An 18,852-nucleotide genomic window follows, 5' to 3' on the forward strand; every position below is an offset into this window, starting at 1 on the left:
TGTCTGCCTCTCTGTCTGACACACAGATATACAGTATGAGACATAGAGAGAGAGAGAGAGAGAGAGAGAGAGAGAGAGAGAGAGAGAGAGAGAGAGAGGCAGAATCAGAGAGAAGCAGAGGTCGAACAACATTCTGAGTGCTTCTCCAAGTAGGCGATATTCTTGAAATTTATCGAATCACATGTCTGTGTTTTGTAAGTGGCAGTGTGACTTTGTCTGACGAGAAATATACATGTTTCACCCACTATGACTGAGCGCTATCCTCTGCCGCTATAGATCTTTGTTCTCTATACAACACAGTCTCTTCATTCACTGGGACTTTAGTGTTTTATCTCAGGTCAAAAGAAAAGCCCTTAAACACAATGCACATAGCTGTCTCAGTTTAAAATGCCACTGATGCTACAAAAGATGTTATCTTGCTATCCCTGTAAGAAATGAATGAAAGAGTGGATTATCACTAAACCAAAAGAAATATAAAGATTAGAAAAAAGATTCAAGATTAAAATGTTAGCAAAAGAATCAGCTAGAGTCAGCAGTAAATATTCTGTTTAAATAAATACAACATCTAAAACTTATAACACATAACCAGAAACAAAACTTTAAAGATAAGATCTGTAGTTTGTCTCCTCAAGGTTCTTTTAAGGCACTCGGACTGGACAAAATAAAAGTTTGAATTCACCAATGGTAAATGAATGCAAATAATAATGTCCTTCAATTGAATTTATTCATAAATCTGGCCTGCTGGTTTCCAGACTGAATTACAAACAAAAAACAATTAGAACTGGAACTGTGGTACTGCGATAAGACTTTAGGAGACAATCTACCCACTTTCTTGACGAAAATCAAAAGAATACATTTCCAATTTTTTCCTCAGGCTTCATTGTTGGAAATTCCAGACTCCGGTATTTCTGCAGACTGTCAGTCACAGAGTGTGTATAAGTGGTAAACAATGTCTCCTTAGATAAAACTAAGCGCCAAAGTTATGACTACAGCATCCAGCGGGGTCAGGGAGAGTTAGACTAAGAGCCCATATACTGTATATGGTGACTGGAAACATGTCATTGTGACTTACATATCCAGTGCATCAGACGCAGCTCAAAACCATGTTGGGAAGCAGACTCTCACCTTGCATTCTCCATTGATGCAGATGTCCAGAGAGTCCGCCTGACAACGCGTGCCATCGATAACTGCTGGAGCGCGCTCCGTGTAGAAGTTGTAACCTTCAGCCAAGCAGTTGAGGGCACAAGGCTTCACGCCACCTTCAACGGAAAACAAACAAATAAATAACTTGTGATGTTACTCACTCTCATAACTCTCACTGAACCATGGACAATCAGATCCGTGTCTCATAACAAGACACGGAATCTGACTGTCCATGGTTCCAGCCAGGAACAACTCTTTGACACACTAGTGTCTTATAGCTGTAATTAAGTATTTGCCGCAGTGAAGTACTATGATGGAAACACTACGATGGAAAGCTCTCAGCCTTTTTACTGTATGTTCTGCATTGATAGGTAATACACCAATCCCTTTCTGTGATTGCTGTGAGCCAGGACTTTAAGACAGGCCTGAGCTCTCCTCTATGTCTTGTTGATATTAAATTCTGAGTCAAAACACTTCGGCACAAGAGGAGTATTACTCATAGCGAGATCTGAGCTTTCTGTCTGACATCATTATTATACGGACACGGGGGGGGAGGGGGCTGCTCTGGCTGCCAACAAAAATGATGAAGACATCGACAGCGGTTATCTCTGTCTTTACAAGTAGATTCGCGGTCCAAATGATTTTTTTTTTTTTTCCAAGCCAGACCACTGGTAATCGCTGTGAATATTACAGGACGGCAGATAAGGAGATGGTTAAGTTGACACTGAAACTACTTTCTGAATGTGTTACACTAAGCTCTCTGTCTCATGGAGTTCATTTTGTCCTCTGTTTATTGGCTGACTGCCATTCCATTGTTAATTAGAAATATTTTCTTTCCTCAGTTACAGACAGCAACAACTCAGAAAGACCAAACATCTTGGTCAGGCTAAAAAACTGAACAAGACAAATGCCCAGAAGGGCTCTGAGGGGTCAGAGGTTAAAATGACAGTGGAAGTGATAGTAAACTGGATAAGTATCCTACTCTGACCAAGGAAAGTGCTCAACTCTCTGGCCTTTCACATCTCACACACACACACACACACACACACACACAAACACACACATAAATACATAGCGCTCTGGAATCTGAGGAATTTTCAGACCATCAAAGAGTCGTTCACATTGTTGGTGTTAGCAGGGTACACAGAGCAGGCCAGTATGTATAGTGTCACTGGAGTCCAGACGGTGGGAGGCTTTGAGGGGGAAGAGTGTCTCTTTCTGTAGCTGCCGCTGCATGCTTGGGCTGCCAACTCACCTCCTGTGTATGGCTTCCAGTTGTAGTACTTCCCACGGAAGGGCATGCTGTCAAAGTCCGCACACTGCTTCTCCCGAAAGTCACGTGACCCCGCCGGACACGCCTGTAGTCGAAGGTAAAGGACGACACGCTCATCCAGAAGGCAGACAAATGACTAAAATTAGTCTGCTTATTCTTAAATCTCAGCTTAAGTCTGTTATTCCTCACTTCTCTGTAGGCTATCATTATTGTAATGTGTTGTGATAACATGACCTTTCGTGTCTCCAGTCGACTACATAAGTGATTAAAGTAATATTATGGTGAAAATATGTGGCTGACTGACAAAGTGCACAGGAGGCCATGTCGGAGATGCTGGGCCAATTCCTGTGAAATCCAAAGGTTCAGTTTTTGTGATCCTTTGGCTGCGGTCCTATAATCCAGCTGTGGGTCTTAGTCATATATTAATGAATTCCACAATAAATGACCCTGGAATCTCTCTTCTTTCTGATGCTAATGCTACAAATTTCAGCATTGACATTTAACATTACACTGACCTCCCTCTTCTGTCTGTAGCGCTAACATCAGTTGCGACCATGATGTCAATACGAAGGTCACGTAAAGCCGCTATGAGTCAGAAGTGGGAAAGGCGGGGTTCGGGGTCGGGCACGGAGGGGGCGGGGCCGCCAGGGGTGGATTAGCTCATTGTTGTAGGAGGCAGAACAAATGGTTGCCGACCTTTACTGCGTGCTGAACAATGGCTGGGGCAGGAACCAGGGCTGCAGGGGGCCATATCCTAAATGACTCAACCCGTAATAAATTCAAGCCCGTGTGCCCGAGCGGAGTCCGCCGAGGAGGGGTCCTCAACCCCCGCGGCTATCTCAGCGGACCCTCTGGAATTCAGATCTCCATTTTAAATTCCGCAGGGTCAGAGGCCCAATTACATCAAGGCTTGTGTTGGGGCCATTGTTTTATCAAGCCTGCTCCACTTCTGGCCTGTCTGAGAAGCCGGGGCCTGATTTAATGTCATCGCACAGCCTCGGCCATACACGACACGTTTATGTTGGACGCGTTGCCTTGAGGGGGATGAAATAGTGGTTTGGGACGCTGTTTGTTTTCCAAAGTAAACATTCAGTGCTTGCTCTGAACTGTTATTTTTAAGATTTGTGGTGGAATAGCTACAAGCCCCCTAACTGGCTCAATTTTCACTTCAGGAAAAACAGGCCACCTTGAAATAGTTGGGAGAGAAACGTGAATTTCCAGCTCCACAAAAAATATTTGTTCGCTTTAATTCATCTTTTATGAAATGGTTTGAGTCTTCTTGCATTATTGTTAAACAAAAGCAAAAAAAAAAAAAAAACCTCGCAAAAGTCATGGGGAGAAAAGGTGGAGATCATGATACCTTTTGATAGGAAGGTGAGAAAGCAATTTTTCAACGGAATTTAAACTACAAGGCACAATATAAAAAACATTTCAATATCAATTTTGACACAATGGTAAGTAAATTGTTTTGGGAGTCAGTTGTAGAGCGCAATGGTGGGTTGTAACAGGCTGTTATTTTCTGACAGGAAGCTTTCTACGGAATAGCGCTGAGGTGAAAAAACGGGAAAGTAGTAATAATGTGAATTTATACTCTGTGCCATTCAAAGACAAAGCTCCCACTGCAATTATTCAGAGTGGGAATAAACAGAGTATATCTCTATGTATTTTATCAGTTTCTTCAGTGTTAAATTGTTCCAAACAAGATCATGAGTCCGTATTGTTCTATAAGTGCCGGGAACGAATCCTTAGTAGCAAAAAACTGGCTTAGGTTTGGCCATTGCTGAGAGACCAACTTACTGTAACTCTGTATGGCAATTATCATTGAAATGATTTGCATTTACACTGATGAATGCATAAGAGCATCAGCTTGCATTTAATGATCACAGATTGTATGAATGTCCATCCAAAACGGCCTCTATATTCTACACCGAATCCAAAATACCAATGAAAAATAATTATGTAAAATTCTCTTATGCATGGCTCCCATCCAGTTAATGTTTTAGGTTATAGAAGACAATTACTGGTCGCGATTCATAGACTTTCATGTTGTTATGAATGTATATTTTGTTTGTTATGTGAGTACTGTGACACTACATTGTAGTCCTTACAATAAAGTTCAAGTCAAACATTACTGCTTGATCCATCTAAGTTTCAAAATGAATTTGTAACAACAGCCTCTTACGTGTGACAAGTCGCAGCGTAAATGTATATGAACCTAATGAAAGCTTCCAAATCGGCAACTCAAAATGCCTTTCCCCGGGTTTAAGATCTCAAAGTCTCTCCGTGTGCTTTCCTCAACCAATTATCAAGTTACCTGATCTGCCCTGTAGGAATGAGACAGAAGAGAGATAAAGAGATAAAGAGAGGTGGAGAAAAGGAGTATGTACACTCACATCAGTGTTACATGATCTGTACCTCTTCCTCTCCCCAAGACAGTACTTTCCTCCACCAGACGGCCTGAAACACATTAGAAAGAAAAAAAAAAGAAAGAAAGAAAAAAAAAAAGATTGATGAGGTTCCTTCCACTGTGTGTCAGAGTTCTCTGTACCCTGCTGAAGGACAAGGAATCAAAGAAGTAGTCCACACACCACTCAAATCATCACCGGGAAGCATCTGCACCGCATTTGGAAAAGCAGCAAGAGCAAACAGACCAGTACTCTGTAGATGAAGAGAAAAAAAATTCCCTCCAGGTAAACCTTCAGAGTATGGACACATCACTGGCAGCCGAGCTGGGAGAGAGAATTCATCTCCAGAGTCCCAGTGCAGCTGGCTGGAGATAAGCATCTCAACAGAGATAGATCATTACTGTCGGTCTCCTCCAGGGAGGGGTAAGGTGGCAGAAATTAATGCCTTAATATCTGCCCTCATATGGACAGAGAAGTGGGTCAAACTTTGACTTTGATGTGTTTATTACTACTAAGAAACCTCTAAAAGTTGTTGGTGGAGAAGGTTTGATCAAACAGATCCTACTATCTTACCTACGATGTGTAATTTGGTCTGAGAGGAGGGTAGCCCTTTAAGGAGTGCATGTAACAGATCCCTGAGAAACTACTGCTTGGATCATTAAACCCTATATGGACTTTTAGTTTTCAGGGGCATGCTGACATTTGGAGTGATGAACCATTTTTAAAAAAAACAAAACAAAAAAAACCTCTCCTTCACATAATTACTATTAACGTGGTCCATCATAACTCTCTGAAATCTCCATCCCTCTGCCGTGAAACTTTACTTTAGTTCCATAAAAGGGCATTCAGTAGGTTGTTCAGGTTAACAGGCAAATATAAAGGAAAAAGGTTTCCAGTTTCATTTGTTTGACAGAAAACTCCAGACAGTTGTAGTATCTCTAGTGTGTCTGCTCAGGTTGTTATGACCGATAGGGTAGTGTGCACTGCTTCTCCATGCCTTATAAATACTTGTTGTATGTTTCCAGGCCCATTTGTTTCCCAGAAAGCACTAGTCTGTTCCACTATGTCTACTCAGATGGTACTGACCTAGCGGCAAAGCAGCATACTGAGGCTGGCCGGGGGTAAGCGTCTCTCAATCTCGGTGTTTGTCTCTCAGGCTGGGAGTCAGACTGTGCCACTCTCAGAGGGCTCTGTTTAATGAATGCTTTCCAGGCCAGCTTGGCTGAAAAGCTTTGTTTCCTCTCTTTACTTTGGGTACCTGGGTTTTAAGGGCTGATCGCCTTACACAGGTGTTATGCATTACGCTGGCCACACTCCCGCCACTGAGGGGAGAGTGTGAGGACAGACGTTTCCGTTACCACCAGGAATGAAACCCTAACTCCGTCTACAGTTGGGCCCAATCCCAGCTCCTGTGGCTACCACGGAAAAGACTAGACTGGCTTGAGAACTGGGAAGCCTTGTTTCTGCACCAAAAAACAAATGTTTAACACAACGGCAATAGCAGTAAAATTGCTTTTGTTTGCTGGACCGCCAGCAATACAAACCAACCTGTGTGGGAGACCAGAAGTCGAGTGACTCAACTTCCTTCAAGGGATCAGTTTGTTTTTCTGAAAAAGGAACTGCTTTGCTTTAGTATTGTTCTTTCTTAAGATACCGTGCGCAAACTAAAACAGTTATTTGTACTATAAGCACAACATTTAAGTGAAAGAAGTTTTGATCTACTCTGGCTGTTATTGACAGTCTGCTGTACATTTAGATCTCAAGCACAACAAAACGTTCTCTGACTGGTGTGCTTCATGTGGGCCAAAGGTGAGCAATGGTGAGATTGGACTCTGGAGAGGGCCCTGCACGTGTGGTCAGCTTTGCTCTGGCTTACTTTGCCTACTTACGCTGGGCTGTCACAGTGACGCATAGAGGAGGAGACGCCCCCACCACAGGTCCTGCTGCATTCTCCCCATGTAGACCAGGGTCCCCAGCCACCGTCCACGCTCTGAGGCCAGGTCCCAAACGCCACACATTCACCCTGGTAACACCACTGAAAAAAGAGATACACACACGCACGCACACAAACGCCCAAAAACTTTTTAAAGTCTGACAGCGCAGAAGCTCAGATGCCAGAGGAGACTCTAAGTGGTCTTGTGTGGTTTTATTGTAGAATCTACTGGAATTAAAAGCCTGGCACACCTGTAGATTACCTACACAATGTCCACTCTCTTTGTTGTTCATACTCTGTTTGTTGAGATATAATACATTTGATTACAACAAGAGCTATCTACACTGTGTATCTACATAATCCAACCCCCTTTCTGTCTGGCTAGTAGAGGGAAAGATTATCCAGAATCTTCTCTTTCAAAGTGAGCCACAGTAATCCACTATTTGTCTGCAGAGACATCAGGGCAAGGGTTGGAGAGACAGCGGGAGCTGTCCTGAGAGCACAACTGTGTCAGTAGGTTGAGGTTCATTTCAGCCCTAGACAGAGGAGAAACTGGCAAAGAAAGAGCTGAATCCTTAGTCACTGCCATCTAGAATTAGGGTACTGTGCTAAGACGCTATATAAACAAGATTACCCCACAGGACGGCGAGAGGAAGAGAGAGAGGCCTAAAATAACCTCTTTAAGGACGCCTTATCTGAGCCTGCTGTTTTCATCCATCGCAACAGCCACCATTATATTAGGGAACTTTAATGACAGACTGAAGAGTGGCATTTCTTTAGGAGTAAAAGAACAGACAGATCACATCAACCACTTGAAGTTAAGATGTTAACGATCTGCGCAAAGTTTCTTACTTTTGTATGGATGTTTTTCCAAAAAAAAAAAAAAACACTTTGTGCACATGCTGGTTAAAGCTGAATGACTATGAAAATCCGAGAAACAAATGTGGATAAGTGTTAAGTTTTGCAGGACAATTCTGAAACGCTCTTGACATTTCAAAAGAAATACTTGCAACTCAACACTATCTGTTTGTTGGTTTGGTAAGTTCAAGAATGTCTTTCTATATTACATTCAGTTGTAGGTGATTATGTTGTCCAGAATTGTTGTGCCTCTCTCAAAACTGGGTTAGCCTGCTTTAGTAATTGGCCTTGAGCACTTACAACTGCTCAAAACCATGTCAACTGGCATGTGTGGTCACATTTCTCCCTCTTTCCCTCTCTGTCTCTCTCTCTCTCTTTCCCTCTGTAGTTGGCAAGCCCCGGTCCATTACATGCTGGGTGAGAAATGGCTGACATTCATATTGCTTTGATGCTGGCCCAGCTAGGGGCAGACAGTAGTACGCCACTCGCAGCAAAAAAAACACAGGCTCAACCTGGGGCCCGCTGGTTGTCCAGGACGACGCACACGGACTTGGCGGTGAATGGGTCCACTGAGCTAATGCTAATGCAGGGCGACAGCTCCTGACCCTCTCCCATTCTTCCCCTACAGCCATCGTATGAGTGCTGACAATAGTGGCCGTAATCTCAGTTAAAACTGTCTCTCCAACCTGGCCCAGTACAAGCATGACCTGATGGCCCAAACCCCTCAGTGTGCGTGAGTGACCTCTGGGAATGGCCTTCTCACTCCCATATCTGATACATTGAATGCTCGCCAAAATGATTACAGCTGGTCCAAGAGCCACGCCTACACTATTCTCATACTAATCTTTCAGCACTCATTTTCCCACTGCTCTGCATGCCTACCTGCCATTCTGCAAACATTCCCACTACACTGACCAAGACCACCAGAGGAAAGTTAGCATGCTCTCACATGGCTATATTCAGAGTCCTAATGTACATATATCTGTTTGCAAACCTAGATTAAAATAGATATAATTTGGTAAATACAATTATCTTAAATAATCATAGCTTTATACACCGGGGGAATTCAAAAGCATACGCTAAAAATACACAGAGAATCCATCTTTTTACTACTTTTTATTACGTAGAGCTCAAACATCTGATTTTCCGTGCAAATCCTCAAATGACCGATGGAGAATTACATTTGAAAGTTTTATTTAAAAAAAAGCACCATTTCTGTGATTTCACTCACCCCTTTTTCAATACTGCCCGTCTGACAAAGGGTCCCCTCGGCCGCTGGGATACTGTTGGTGACACAGCGGTTGCTTTTGCTAAGGCACCAGAGCTCTCTACACACTTCCTAGGAAAGAAGGCGAAAGCAAGTTGGTCAGAATACATCAATTCAAAAACAGAAAGGCAAAATAAAAAAGTGCTTTATGCAAAGTTCGCTGGCAATAACATTTATTGTGTATGGTCTCTTGTATTTGGGTCACAGTCTTATCATTCAAAAGCAGGTTAAATTCCAGCACATCTTGTATCACAAAAAAAAAAAAAAAAAATCAGATGTGATCTGTCTCAGAAATCAAACAGCAAGTAACCACCAGCCACCACAAAACAAAGATCACAGACATAACAGAGGATGCTTTATCTTATTGCCGTTTATAAACAAGTTACCTAAGCTTCAGCCATGTTTTCTTTTTAACCCTAAAAAAATGCAGAATGGCACGTCACAGTCTGAGAGAACACTCAGATTCAGAGCCTGCCCTCTGAATAAATACAGGCATAAAACCTGGATGTGTGTAACAAGCATAGCTTTGCACAACCTTGCATTACATTTCCCATTAAAGAGCACTTGGTCCCTTTTATAGCTTCAACTTCAAAGGATTTAAAGGACAATTGTGTATGAAAGCAGGAGTGCCCCCATGAAAAAGAGTTACGATACAGAGCACAAGCTCTGACCCCCAGGTCAGTAAATAAGAGTCGGCCACGAAGGCCGCAGAGCCCATCCAGATTCAATAAAGCGGCAAACTGCCACTCTTTGGTTGCAGAAACTCCTTTTCCACAGCTGTTTTCAATAAGACCTCCTGCAGGCCAATTCAGAATCTCCGCACTGAAAAGGTCATAGACTCAGGCCAGACAAACACTATGGGCCATGGCACTGACAGATTTAAGCCAACAAAGAGCAGGGTGACAGTAAAACAGGACTACCCGCATCAAGGGCAAAATAATCGCAGCCATCAAAGCAAGTCTGTCATCCTCAACCGTCTCTGATTCCATATGTTGATTTAGAGTTCTCCAATCTTCATCCTAGATCGCGTGGGTGAGCCGGGTACGGTTGGGCATATAGCCCCTGGATTCCCCACAGCCGTTTTGGTTTTCTGTGTCCTTGTGCTGCTCTGTGGTATGTATGAAATCAATTTCTTTCGGACCACAGAGCACAAAATTTGTGATTGTATTTTTGAGTGGTGAACAGATTTGGATGGCTGCAGTTCAGGAAGAGGTTGTCTGAGGACCTCCAAGGCTGGCATAAGTAGTTTAGGGTTTGAGTGACCTGGCATGGATTCAATTTGTCTGTCCTTCTAAATCGGCCCATTACTCCAATGCTTGCTGCCTTCTCCAATTAGAGGAGCACTTCTACAGATTGTACGGGATAGCAGCAGTGAAACCCAGGCACACTCTTTGCTTTTTTTTTTTTAAAGGCTAGGTCACGAATACATCCAATTCACCGCACTGACACTGAGTCTGAGTGACTGTGAAGTGAGACTATTCACCACTACTCCCTTGTGTGCTTTCAGTCCTCATTACTGAATCTCTACTAAGCCAGCATGCCGTCATGGTGTCTCAAACTCCACCGTGGATACTACTAGTCATTAGGAATACAATGATGATATCTATCAAAGCAGCAAAGTCAAAATGTACAGTCTCTTCGAATTTGATCAAAACCCTGTGTTTCACATTTCTGGTGGCAACAAGTGTTTTACGAAATAATTGTCTTTAATGATAGTGATGTAGAGTCCAAACTAAATACTTGTCCATTAGTGTGGTCACAATTCTCCAAAGATATGTCTTTAACAGATGGCTGGCTTAAAAAGATGAGATTGTCAGAATCCACCGACACTACATGCTGTATTTAATCTGAGCCAGGGGAATGCTGGGCTTTTTTTTTCTGAATGACTGTCTTTCATGCTGATCTATACCACAGTTATGAGCTTAAGAGAGAAATTACAGGGTTCTCTTTTTGGCGCGTGAGCATCCGCTGTCAGATATTTCTCTCAATGAAACGAAATAACTCAGTAATCTCTGGTAATTTAATTCTTTTCTGGTGCAGAGTGCATAACCACATAAATGTACAATGCAAAGCAATATCCCTTAATGTTCATTAATTCTGTTGGCTTCTTTCAGGTTCTCCTGTTTCTGTGGCTTTGTTTTTTTTCTCCTTGTGTTAGTTTATTTACCTACTCTGTTACTCTCAGGGGAAAAATGATTATCATGTCAAGACATCCAGGGAATCCACTGACTGGAGAAAAAAAAAACCTTTCATTATTGCTCTTTCATTCATTCAGTGAGACACTAGGAGGTGTCTAAGTTGTCCATCAAACACCTCCACCAAAGCCCAGGTGCTTAAAAAAAAACAATGATCCTTTATCATGATAAAGTTTACATTGCCGTTTGATCTCCAGTAGGCTATGTCAACTTGGCAATCCCCTTGCTTACTCCAGGGAAAAAGGGAATGTAATCATCTGATAGCTATCAGAGAATCCTTAAGTTCTTTCTTACAGGCCCTGTCTGAACATATGTAGGCCTCGTGGAAAAAGTACATGCTCCAGTGAGGAGATCCACAGGAGAACTGGAGAACGACTGACTCAGACCAGATCCTCAAGATTGATGTTTCATCCCGCTTCCTCACAGACTGACTTTCCTTGAAACAGCTTTGTCTAAACGCATAGGACTTCTTTCCAAATAACAACTAGTGTATTCCTTTGTTTTAGTGTGGAGCCCTTCCACGAACCGCATGAGCGCACATGAACTTTCATTGATTTTTTTTAATTAACATGATTTATTTTACAAGAGTGTCTGTCTCTTTCATTTAAAGGACATTTGTTTGCCATGGGCTAAATGAAAGGCCTCCAGGCTCTAGGCGGAGTTTTCGTCATTGCTCGGGGAGAGCACTTCAGAGATATTCTGCTGTAATTTCGCCTGCAGAACAAATCATGTCCTTTGGCGAGTCTTGTCTGGGTCAGTGGTAAAAATAATAGCTTGACCTCCGGCATCATGTCTCCTCAGAGCTCTTTAACAATCAGTCCTGCTTCCCATGTCCAAACCGCTTTCTGAATCATCTATTGTCATAAAACTCCTCTCAAGGATTGCATACATACACACCAGATTCTTTCAGGTAGAATGGATATAAGCGATGGGCCTGGAAACCCTAAGATAGCCTTGTCCTTGTGATTTAACCTTGTGTCTATTTATAACGATAAAAAAGACTATAGTCTATTCATTAATATGCTTGGCAAAAACTTGGTGCCGTTGCTAAGTTGGTGAAGACTGCCATTAACAGGAAACATGCAAAACGGGCAATTTATGTCAAAGCAATTAATGATTTCTGAGATCAAACATTCTGAATTTATGAGAGCAAACTAATGAGTAAATGAACTTTGAAGATTTTGCATCTGATAAACCTCTTAAGAGATGATGTCACAAGAGGATATGAGCTACACCATATGAACTTTTCTGGAAGAGAATGTCCTCTGCATAAACTGTCTTTTATTGAAGTGGTTATATGGAGTAACATACTACAGCACAGAAAAGAGTCACATAGTCTGAGTGCACTGCAGGTTTCTTACCCCATATTTGCACTGTCGGGAGGAGGCACCGTATTGGAAGCGACACTGTTCATCTGCGTCGTACACCTGCCCTGGGGCCACTGTGGGGTACAGGAAGTCTCGTTTCAAAGGTTCATTGTCCAGACACGTCCCCCGACCTGAGCTGTCAAAAAACAAACCTACAATAGGATTGGCTCTTCCACATGGCATTTCAGCTCGTTGCTCAATTCATAGATTCTATGGGTGGAGCATTTATCTGCAAACAAAGAGTTTCAGTTGACATACAGAGGGCTAAGTAGCATGACTTGTCAGTTCCCTTTGGGTTAAGTTCATCAGAACTTAGCTACAGAACAAGAGATAACTACAGTGTGGAAAGAGAGTGGTGGAAGTATGAAAGGCAGGGACTGTAATTAAAGATATGAAGATTTTGGTATTTTGTGGTACTGTATGGGTCCTATGGAATCCTTTGAAGAACCAATAAATAGGCTAAACGGAGTGAAAAATGCAGAGTGGTCTGATGGTTATGCATCCAGCACAAGAGCTCTGTTTAGTCTGCCTAGTCAGATAGAAATATGTATGCTCACAAGGAGCCCTTGGAAAAAAAAAAAAGCCCCGCTGCTGTGTCCGCTGGTGAGAAACTCTAATGCGGTATAAAAACAAAGCCTGAGAAGATGGCCAAGAAGCAAAGACAGAGCATGTTTTGTTGGGCGTTGACAATTATGGGTTCAGAAGTTGAGCTTATTTTATCTGTCCTATCCCTATATGGATGCTTTTCTCCCCTCTTACTCGGTTGTTGGCAAGCATTTATGGATCACACATGAACCTACCCCACATGTCTGCTGAACTTTGGAATAAAACAGCCAATTATTATCCCGCTCTCTCGTCCAGCATTGTGCGGTAGAAGACTCCTCATCCCTCGAAAGGAAGAGTGGGCTCGGTTACAACATAAGTGCTTTTATTCTGTGTCAGATGAGGCCAGAGCTGGAGTGCTGCATCATGGCATTCAAGGAGAGTAAAAACTGGACAGGATGAGTAGTAGAACGATATCAGTGCTGCTCTTGCAAGAAAATCCTTCCATCTTCCGTTCTTCCTCACAGACACTCAGAATTGTGATGTCATTAATTCAATAGTTAAAGGATCAAATGAGAAAGGGCCTCGTGTGACCTAGATCAGAGGTCTCCATGCCATAAGCCATACAGACCTGATTCAATCTAATTCATACTATCAGATAGTTGGCTTACAGCCAGCACCCTTTAACTGTCACACATCATTCCAAAAACTAATTTTGACCTTTTTTTAAATTCATTTGGTAAATAAATTTGTTTTTCGTTGAATTTCGTTGAGTTTTTTTTTTCACCACTCAGTTTTGCAGCCTGAACAAATATTTTTAGCTCGATCACAGTCCTTATAGAGTCAAATCGGAGAAAGAATAATGTAATCAAACTCCCATGCCCAGAAGAGGCAAGTATTAATTACACAAAGTGAGAAGAACTACAGAACAGCAAAAACAACAGTGCACAACCACAGGGATCTGTTTTCTGTTCAGCCTGGTAGAGGAAGCATTAGCTGAAACAGGGAGCCCTGGCTTCCCACCAGAATATTGGAAGTCTAATCTAATTGTGGACTAAACCAAATATATCGGAGAGGAAAGACATACTTGAGCTATTGCCTGGGGGGGAAGACCGATGCCGTATTTAGTTTCACCCGCTCAATTTTCTCTTTCTGTCTTTGCTGTTTGGTGGAACAATGCTTTTCTTTCGTTTTCTGAAGGTCCTGTCACTAGGGAGAAAGACAAGCTGGACTAGATCCCCCTGGATACCTAATGCACCAACACAGACCTCTCTGTTTATTGCTTTAGAGAAAGACAAAATAGTCACTTTAAAAATAGAAATGATTATTTGACATGCCATCCCCCCCGTCCCCACCTCTGTGGGAGTGAACCACGGCCAAATTCATTACACTGAGCGGATATCTCACATTATGAGATGAGACTTTGTCAATTACCATTTAATGTATTTTGAACTACAGGAAAATGCCGCATTGAGGCAATGACGCATAAGGTACATCCTGCAAACAAAATCATATCGGCAATCTTTTGCATGTGAAAGTCTCTCCATAAACATTTTTAAATGGTTGTAATGGTCATAAACATTAAGCTATAAACTGTAAATGAACTATGTCTACATTCACAAACTATTAAAAAAAAAGCCTATAGTCCAAAAACGATGCACCGCACACTGTAGGAACAAACCATTGATTCCAGTCCAACCCCAAAGCTCAAGCTGTTTACTTGGCAGGGAGGAACATGTGACGCATCCAAAATCTGACATATGAGGAGAAATGAGTTCACTTTACAGACTGGCATCGCCTGAGCCTCCGAGAGCAGTACCGACTACACAAACTGCATTACTAGAGATTAAATCACAGTGAGATTTTAGTGTAGATCCGTCGATAATCCATTTCACTCAGCTTTCAGATCTCCCCAAAAGAGCTTCCAAAAATGTGAATATTCTACCTCATTCTCAAATGGTCACAGATAATATGGTGTGATTATGCCACCCCAAAAGAAAGAGAAAAAGAAACTCTTTGTGTCTGTGTGGGAAGTTGGCACATGGTCAGGCGATCTCTTCTGCCAGCTATAGCGGTATAGCTATCCTATTCCCTGAAGTCATTCAGCAGAAAACCCTCTCTGACAACCACAACAGCCACTTTTCTTACATCCATAAGGCCTAGAGTCCTATTATTGCGTTAGAGGCCTGGCTACGGCTGGCCCATTACAATAAGCCCTGAACCATCCATGTTGAGAGAAAAGCTAACTGCAGATCAGTATAATACACACACTGGAAAACACAAATTTCAATTTCCTCCCATATGCCAAGAAAAAGTAATAGAGACCATGCTTTCTGCTGACTAGCATTTGTATCATCTAAACAGGATCCTGACTTAAAATGTGTTTATTTGTTTTTCAGTGAGTTGAAGCATTGCTAGAATAAATGCAAATATGAGACAACTCAAAAATGGTGCTTTGTTATCTCTCACAAAGCAAATGTTAATCGGTGCAAAACAAGTCTGAAATGAGCTTAGGAAATTTTCAGTTGGGACGTCAACACTTGCACTTGTACTTTGAAGAAGAGCAATTTTATGTAAGTGAGAGGGATATGAACAACCACTGAACACGCTGTACCTCTCTCAATGTTTAGGTCATTTGGATGCAAACTATAATTACTATTGTTATATAATGTGATTGATATTGAATTTTAAGATAAGAAACTCTATTATTTTTCTGTGCTCTAATACTTTTAGACTGGACCTATTGCTGACACATGTTTTTTTTTTATGTTCAAACACAAGCCAGCAAAGCTCACTAAGAATTATTGGCAATGAACTGGAAATAAATATGTCTAAATAAAGTGGGTATCACTTAAACTCATCTCAAACTTAAATCTCTTACCCAGACACATTTTAAAATAGAGGCACTTTAAGGCTTTTGATTTTGGTCTATGTCATGAAATTGGCAGTGCACCTGAAATGCACTGCTCAAATCGAAGTTTAAAAGAAAACACTTGGCAGTTCTCTTACCCAACCTGGGTACTTTTGTAATTATATTCCCCATAAAGAGAAATGAAGGGTATTTAAGGCTAGCCATATGAGCACTGCCCTCTTGTACTTACTCCAAAAAGCTGGTGATGTAGTCTTTGCTGCAAGCTGACCAGGAGAAGGGGTTGGTGTTGGCCGTGATGTGGGCTGCCATCAGTTTGGCTGTCTCATGACCTTTGGTCCCGCAAGAGTTACCAATGCCGTCGTGGTTCATGCCAAAGCTGCAAGACAAACAAGAGGACAAGGGGTATGTCACAAACTTAGGAGCAGAGAGCATCCATCTAATGCTGACAATCATGACCTCCCTAAATGACACCCACCCCATAGGAAAGATGGCAAGCTAGGGCAGCTCTGCATGACTGAGTAAGGTTTTTAGTGGGAGCAGAGGATGTCTCACTCGTTTGGGTTGTAAAGAGAGGGAGTTCTGACTTTGAAACAGCTGTGTGGAGGGGATGGGGAGGGTCAAAGGTCACAAGCTGTCTGGATCTCTGGAGGAATGAGAAAGTTCTAATCACCACTCTGATGCCTGCCTGTCAATCACTAATTACATGTTAGAAAAGACCACAATCAGGAACCGCAGACTGAAGGGAATAGGGCCAAACTTCTCAAAGAACCTGCGTAACCTCCACACCCCCACCCCCCCTCCACCCCCACCCCCCAAACCAAATAAGATCAGGCCTCCCAGCCGTGCCGGCTAGCAGCCGCTAACAAAGTCTTCAGCAAACAAGACTGCTGAAGCATTCTGCAACAATCCTGCCCCCAAGACACTGCACATACATCACTTTGGCAATGCCTTGCTCTCTCCTTTCATATATGTCTGGATATAGAATGAAAAACTAATATCACCTTACAGCAGGAAGTCAAAGCTTACTTTGCCCTGCCGTCCAAAAGCACAAATCAGGTTTTAATGCATATAACAAATGCGACCACATCACACAATTCTTCTATGTTTTTCTAAAGCTCACATTTATGACATTTTACTCTAGTCAGGATATAAATCAGCAGACAGGGAGACCTTGGTACAGAGTTCCTATCGAAACGAAGACTATTTTTACAACTGCCCCACAACAGAAGCAGACACGAGACATAATAAAGGAAATTGCCATCTCGGTGAACTCTGCAGACCAACATAGACCAATACATCACCTTTATTTTTCTTTGTATCAATACATCACCTTTATTTTTCTTTGTATCAACACATCACCTTTATTTTTCTTTGTATTAATACATCACCTTTATTTTTCTTTGTATTCAGGGGGAAAATGGGAGGGTCACATTCTTCTTTTACTCACTGCAATTTGCATGGAGGAAATACTGGGCATGCTAGCTTCCAGTTTTCAATCCAAAAAGCTCATGTATTAACTCACAGAGTAAATCTAAGGAACGTTAGCGGCCACCACAGAGCATCTGAAAACAACCAAACGAGTTGTGAAACCATCAGGGCTGTTTTAGAACCACAGGAGTCATCATATAAACTTGACCAGATAATAGAAAACGTCCAGAACCATAAAAATGCATGTGTAGAACTATGTGATTGCATTGTGTAGGGGTCGTTATTCAATGGGCACACCAGAAGGACATTCATTAATCAGACAAAGCAGAGGGAAAAAAAAAAAAGAAAAGACCAGGCCTGATAAATAGGCTTATTACCCAGCTTCCTTATCCTGATTAACTCATAATGAACACTCACAGAATGCATAAAAAGAACACTCTCTTTGCCTTGTTACTGCTATTACTTTATAGATTTTATCTCAGTCATATGAACTGTATCCAGTCCTGAAATGTACAATTATTTTGTATGACACTTCATTTGCAGATCCATCACCTTTCTAAACTCTCCAGGACCAGCAAAGCTCAGCAACACTTCATAGACATTTAACAACTATACAATCACATAGAATGATCTGATATCCTTTTCCATAAAGTGTATAGTGTAAACATGCATGGTGTGTTTATAAAAGCGGTAGGAAGTTTTCTTTACTGTGTCATACAGATGTGACAAAGATCTGTTGTAGCTCTTGAGAGAAAGCTGACTTTCACAGTAACATACAGTTTAATGAATCATTTTAAATGGTAATGTGTTCACACTCACTTGTGTCCAATCTCATGGGCGATAGTGAAGGCAGAACCCAGGCCAATATCTTCATTAATGCTGCAGCTTCTCTCTGGCTCACACATTCCAGCCACCGATGCCAAGCCTGACCACACACATACGCACGCACACACACACACGACACACAGAGACAAACATATAGGGTGAGGTCAAGATGTTGAACATCTCAGAGTGGCCATCATAAAAATGGGATTCTTCACATTAACCTCTACAGCACAGAGGGAGGAGCTGGTGAAAAGTTCTCTCTCTCAGAGTCGTTTGTTGAATCACCAGGGGGAGTTTAGCATCGCTGGCTAGACATTTTCTTTCTTTCTTTTTTTTTCTAAACTAGAGTCGGAGCTGGAAAATGTCTAGACAAGGGGTTAGATTTATAAATTTTACTTCTGGTAACAAGGGACCACCTAGTAATGTGAGCCAGAACTGGGAATTTAAGACAACATTTTCCTTTTTGCCCCAAAATATATAGATGTTTTCACCAAAACTGCTGAGAGAAAGAGAAAGAGAGAGAGATAGAGAAAGAGAAAGAGAGGGAGAGAGAGAGAGAGAGAGAGAGAGAGAGAGAAGCATCATGAGCACAAAAATAAATGAGTAATGCGCAAGCTGAAAATTTACAACTAACTGTTTTTCTCCAGGCAATGTTTTGCTGTCACTTTCCTTGCCATAAATAAACATTCATGTATTTTAATCAGCATGGAATGAGGAAGCATTGAGTCTCTCCTCTATTTTGA

General features: G+C 41.9%; 1 protein-coding gene across 1 annotated transcript in view; it reads right to left on the reverse strand.

Moving 5' to 3' along the window:
• The window catches only part of adamts6 (ADAM metallopeptidase with thrombospondin type 1 motif, 6), a 43,658-nt gene that overhangs the window by 12,558 nt on the left and 12,248 nt on the right, over nucleotides 1-18,852 (reverse strand). The window contains exons 8-15 of the mRNA XM_030769244.1: nucleotides 18,104-18,209; nucleotides 16,086-16,232; nucleotides 12,436-12,577; nucleotides 8,844-8,951; nucleotides 6,711-6,856; nucleotides 4,810-4,873; nucleotides 2,399-2,501; nucleotides 1,126-1,259 (exon numbers count right to left, since the gene is read on the reverse strand). Coding sequence (XP_030625104.1) covers nucleotides 1,126-1,259; nucleotides 2,399-2,501; nucleotides 4,810-4,873; nucleotides 6,711-6,856; nucleotides 8,844-8,951; nucleotides 12,436-12,577; nucleotides 16,086-16,232; nucleotides 18,104-18,209 — 950 coding nt within the window. The remainder of the gene's footprint in view (nucleotides 1-1,125; nucleotides 1,260-2,398; nucleotides 2,502-4,809; nucleotides 4,874-6,710; nucleotides 6,857-8,843; nucleotides 8,952-12,435; nucleotides 12,578-16,085; nucleotides 16,233-18,103; nucleotides 18,210-18,852) is intronic.

This window comes from Chanos chanos, chromosome 3, assembly GCF_902362185.1.
Source record: "Chanos chanos chromosome 3, fChaCha1.1, whole genome shotgun sequence".
Classification (NCBI taxonomy): Eukaryota; Metazoa; Chordata; class Actinopteri; order Gonorynchiformes; family Chanidae; genus Chanos; species Chanos chanos.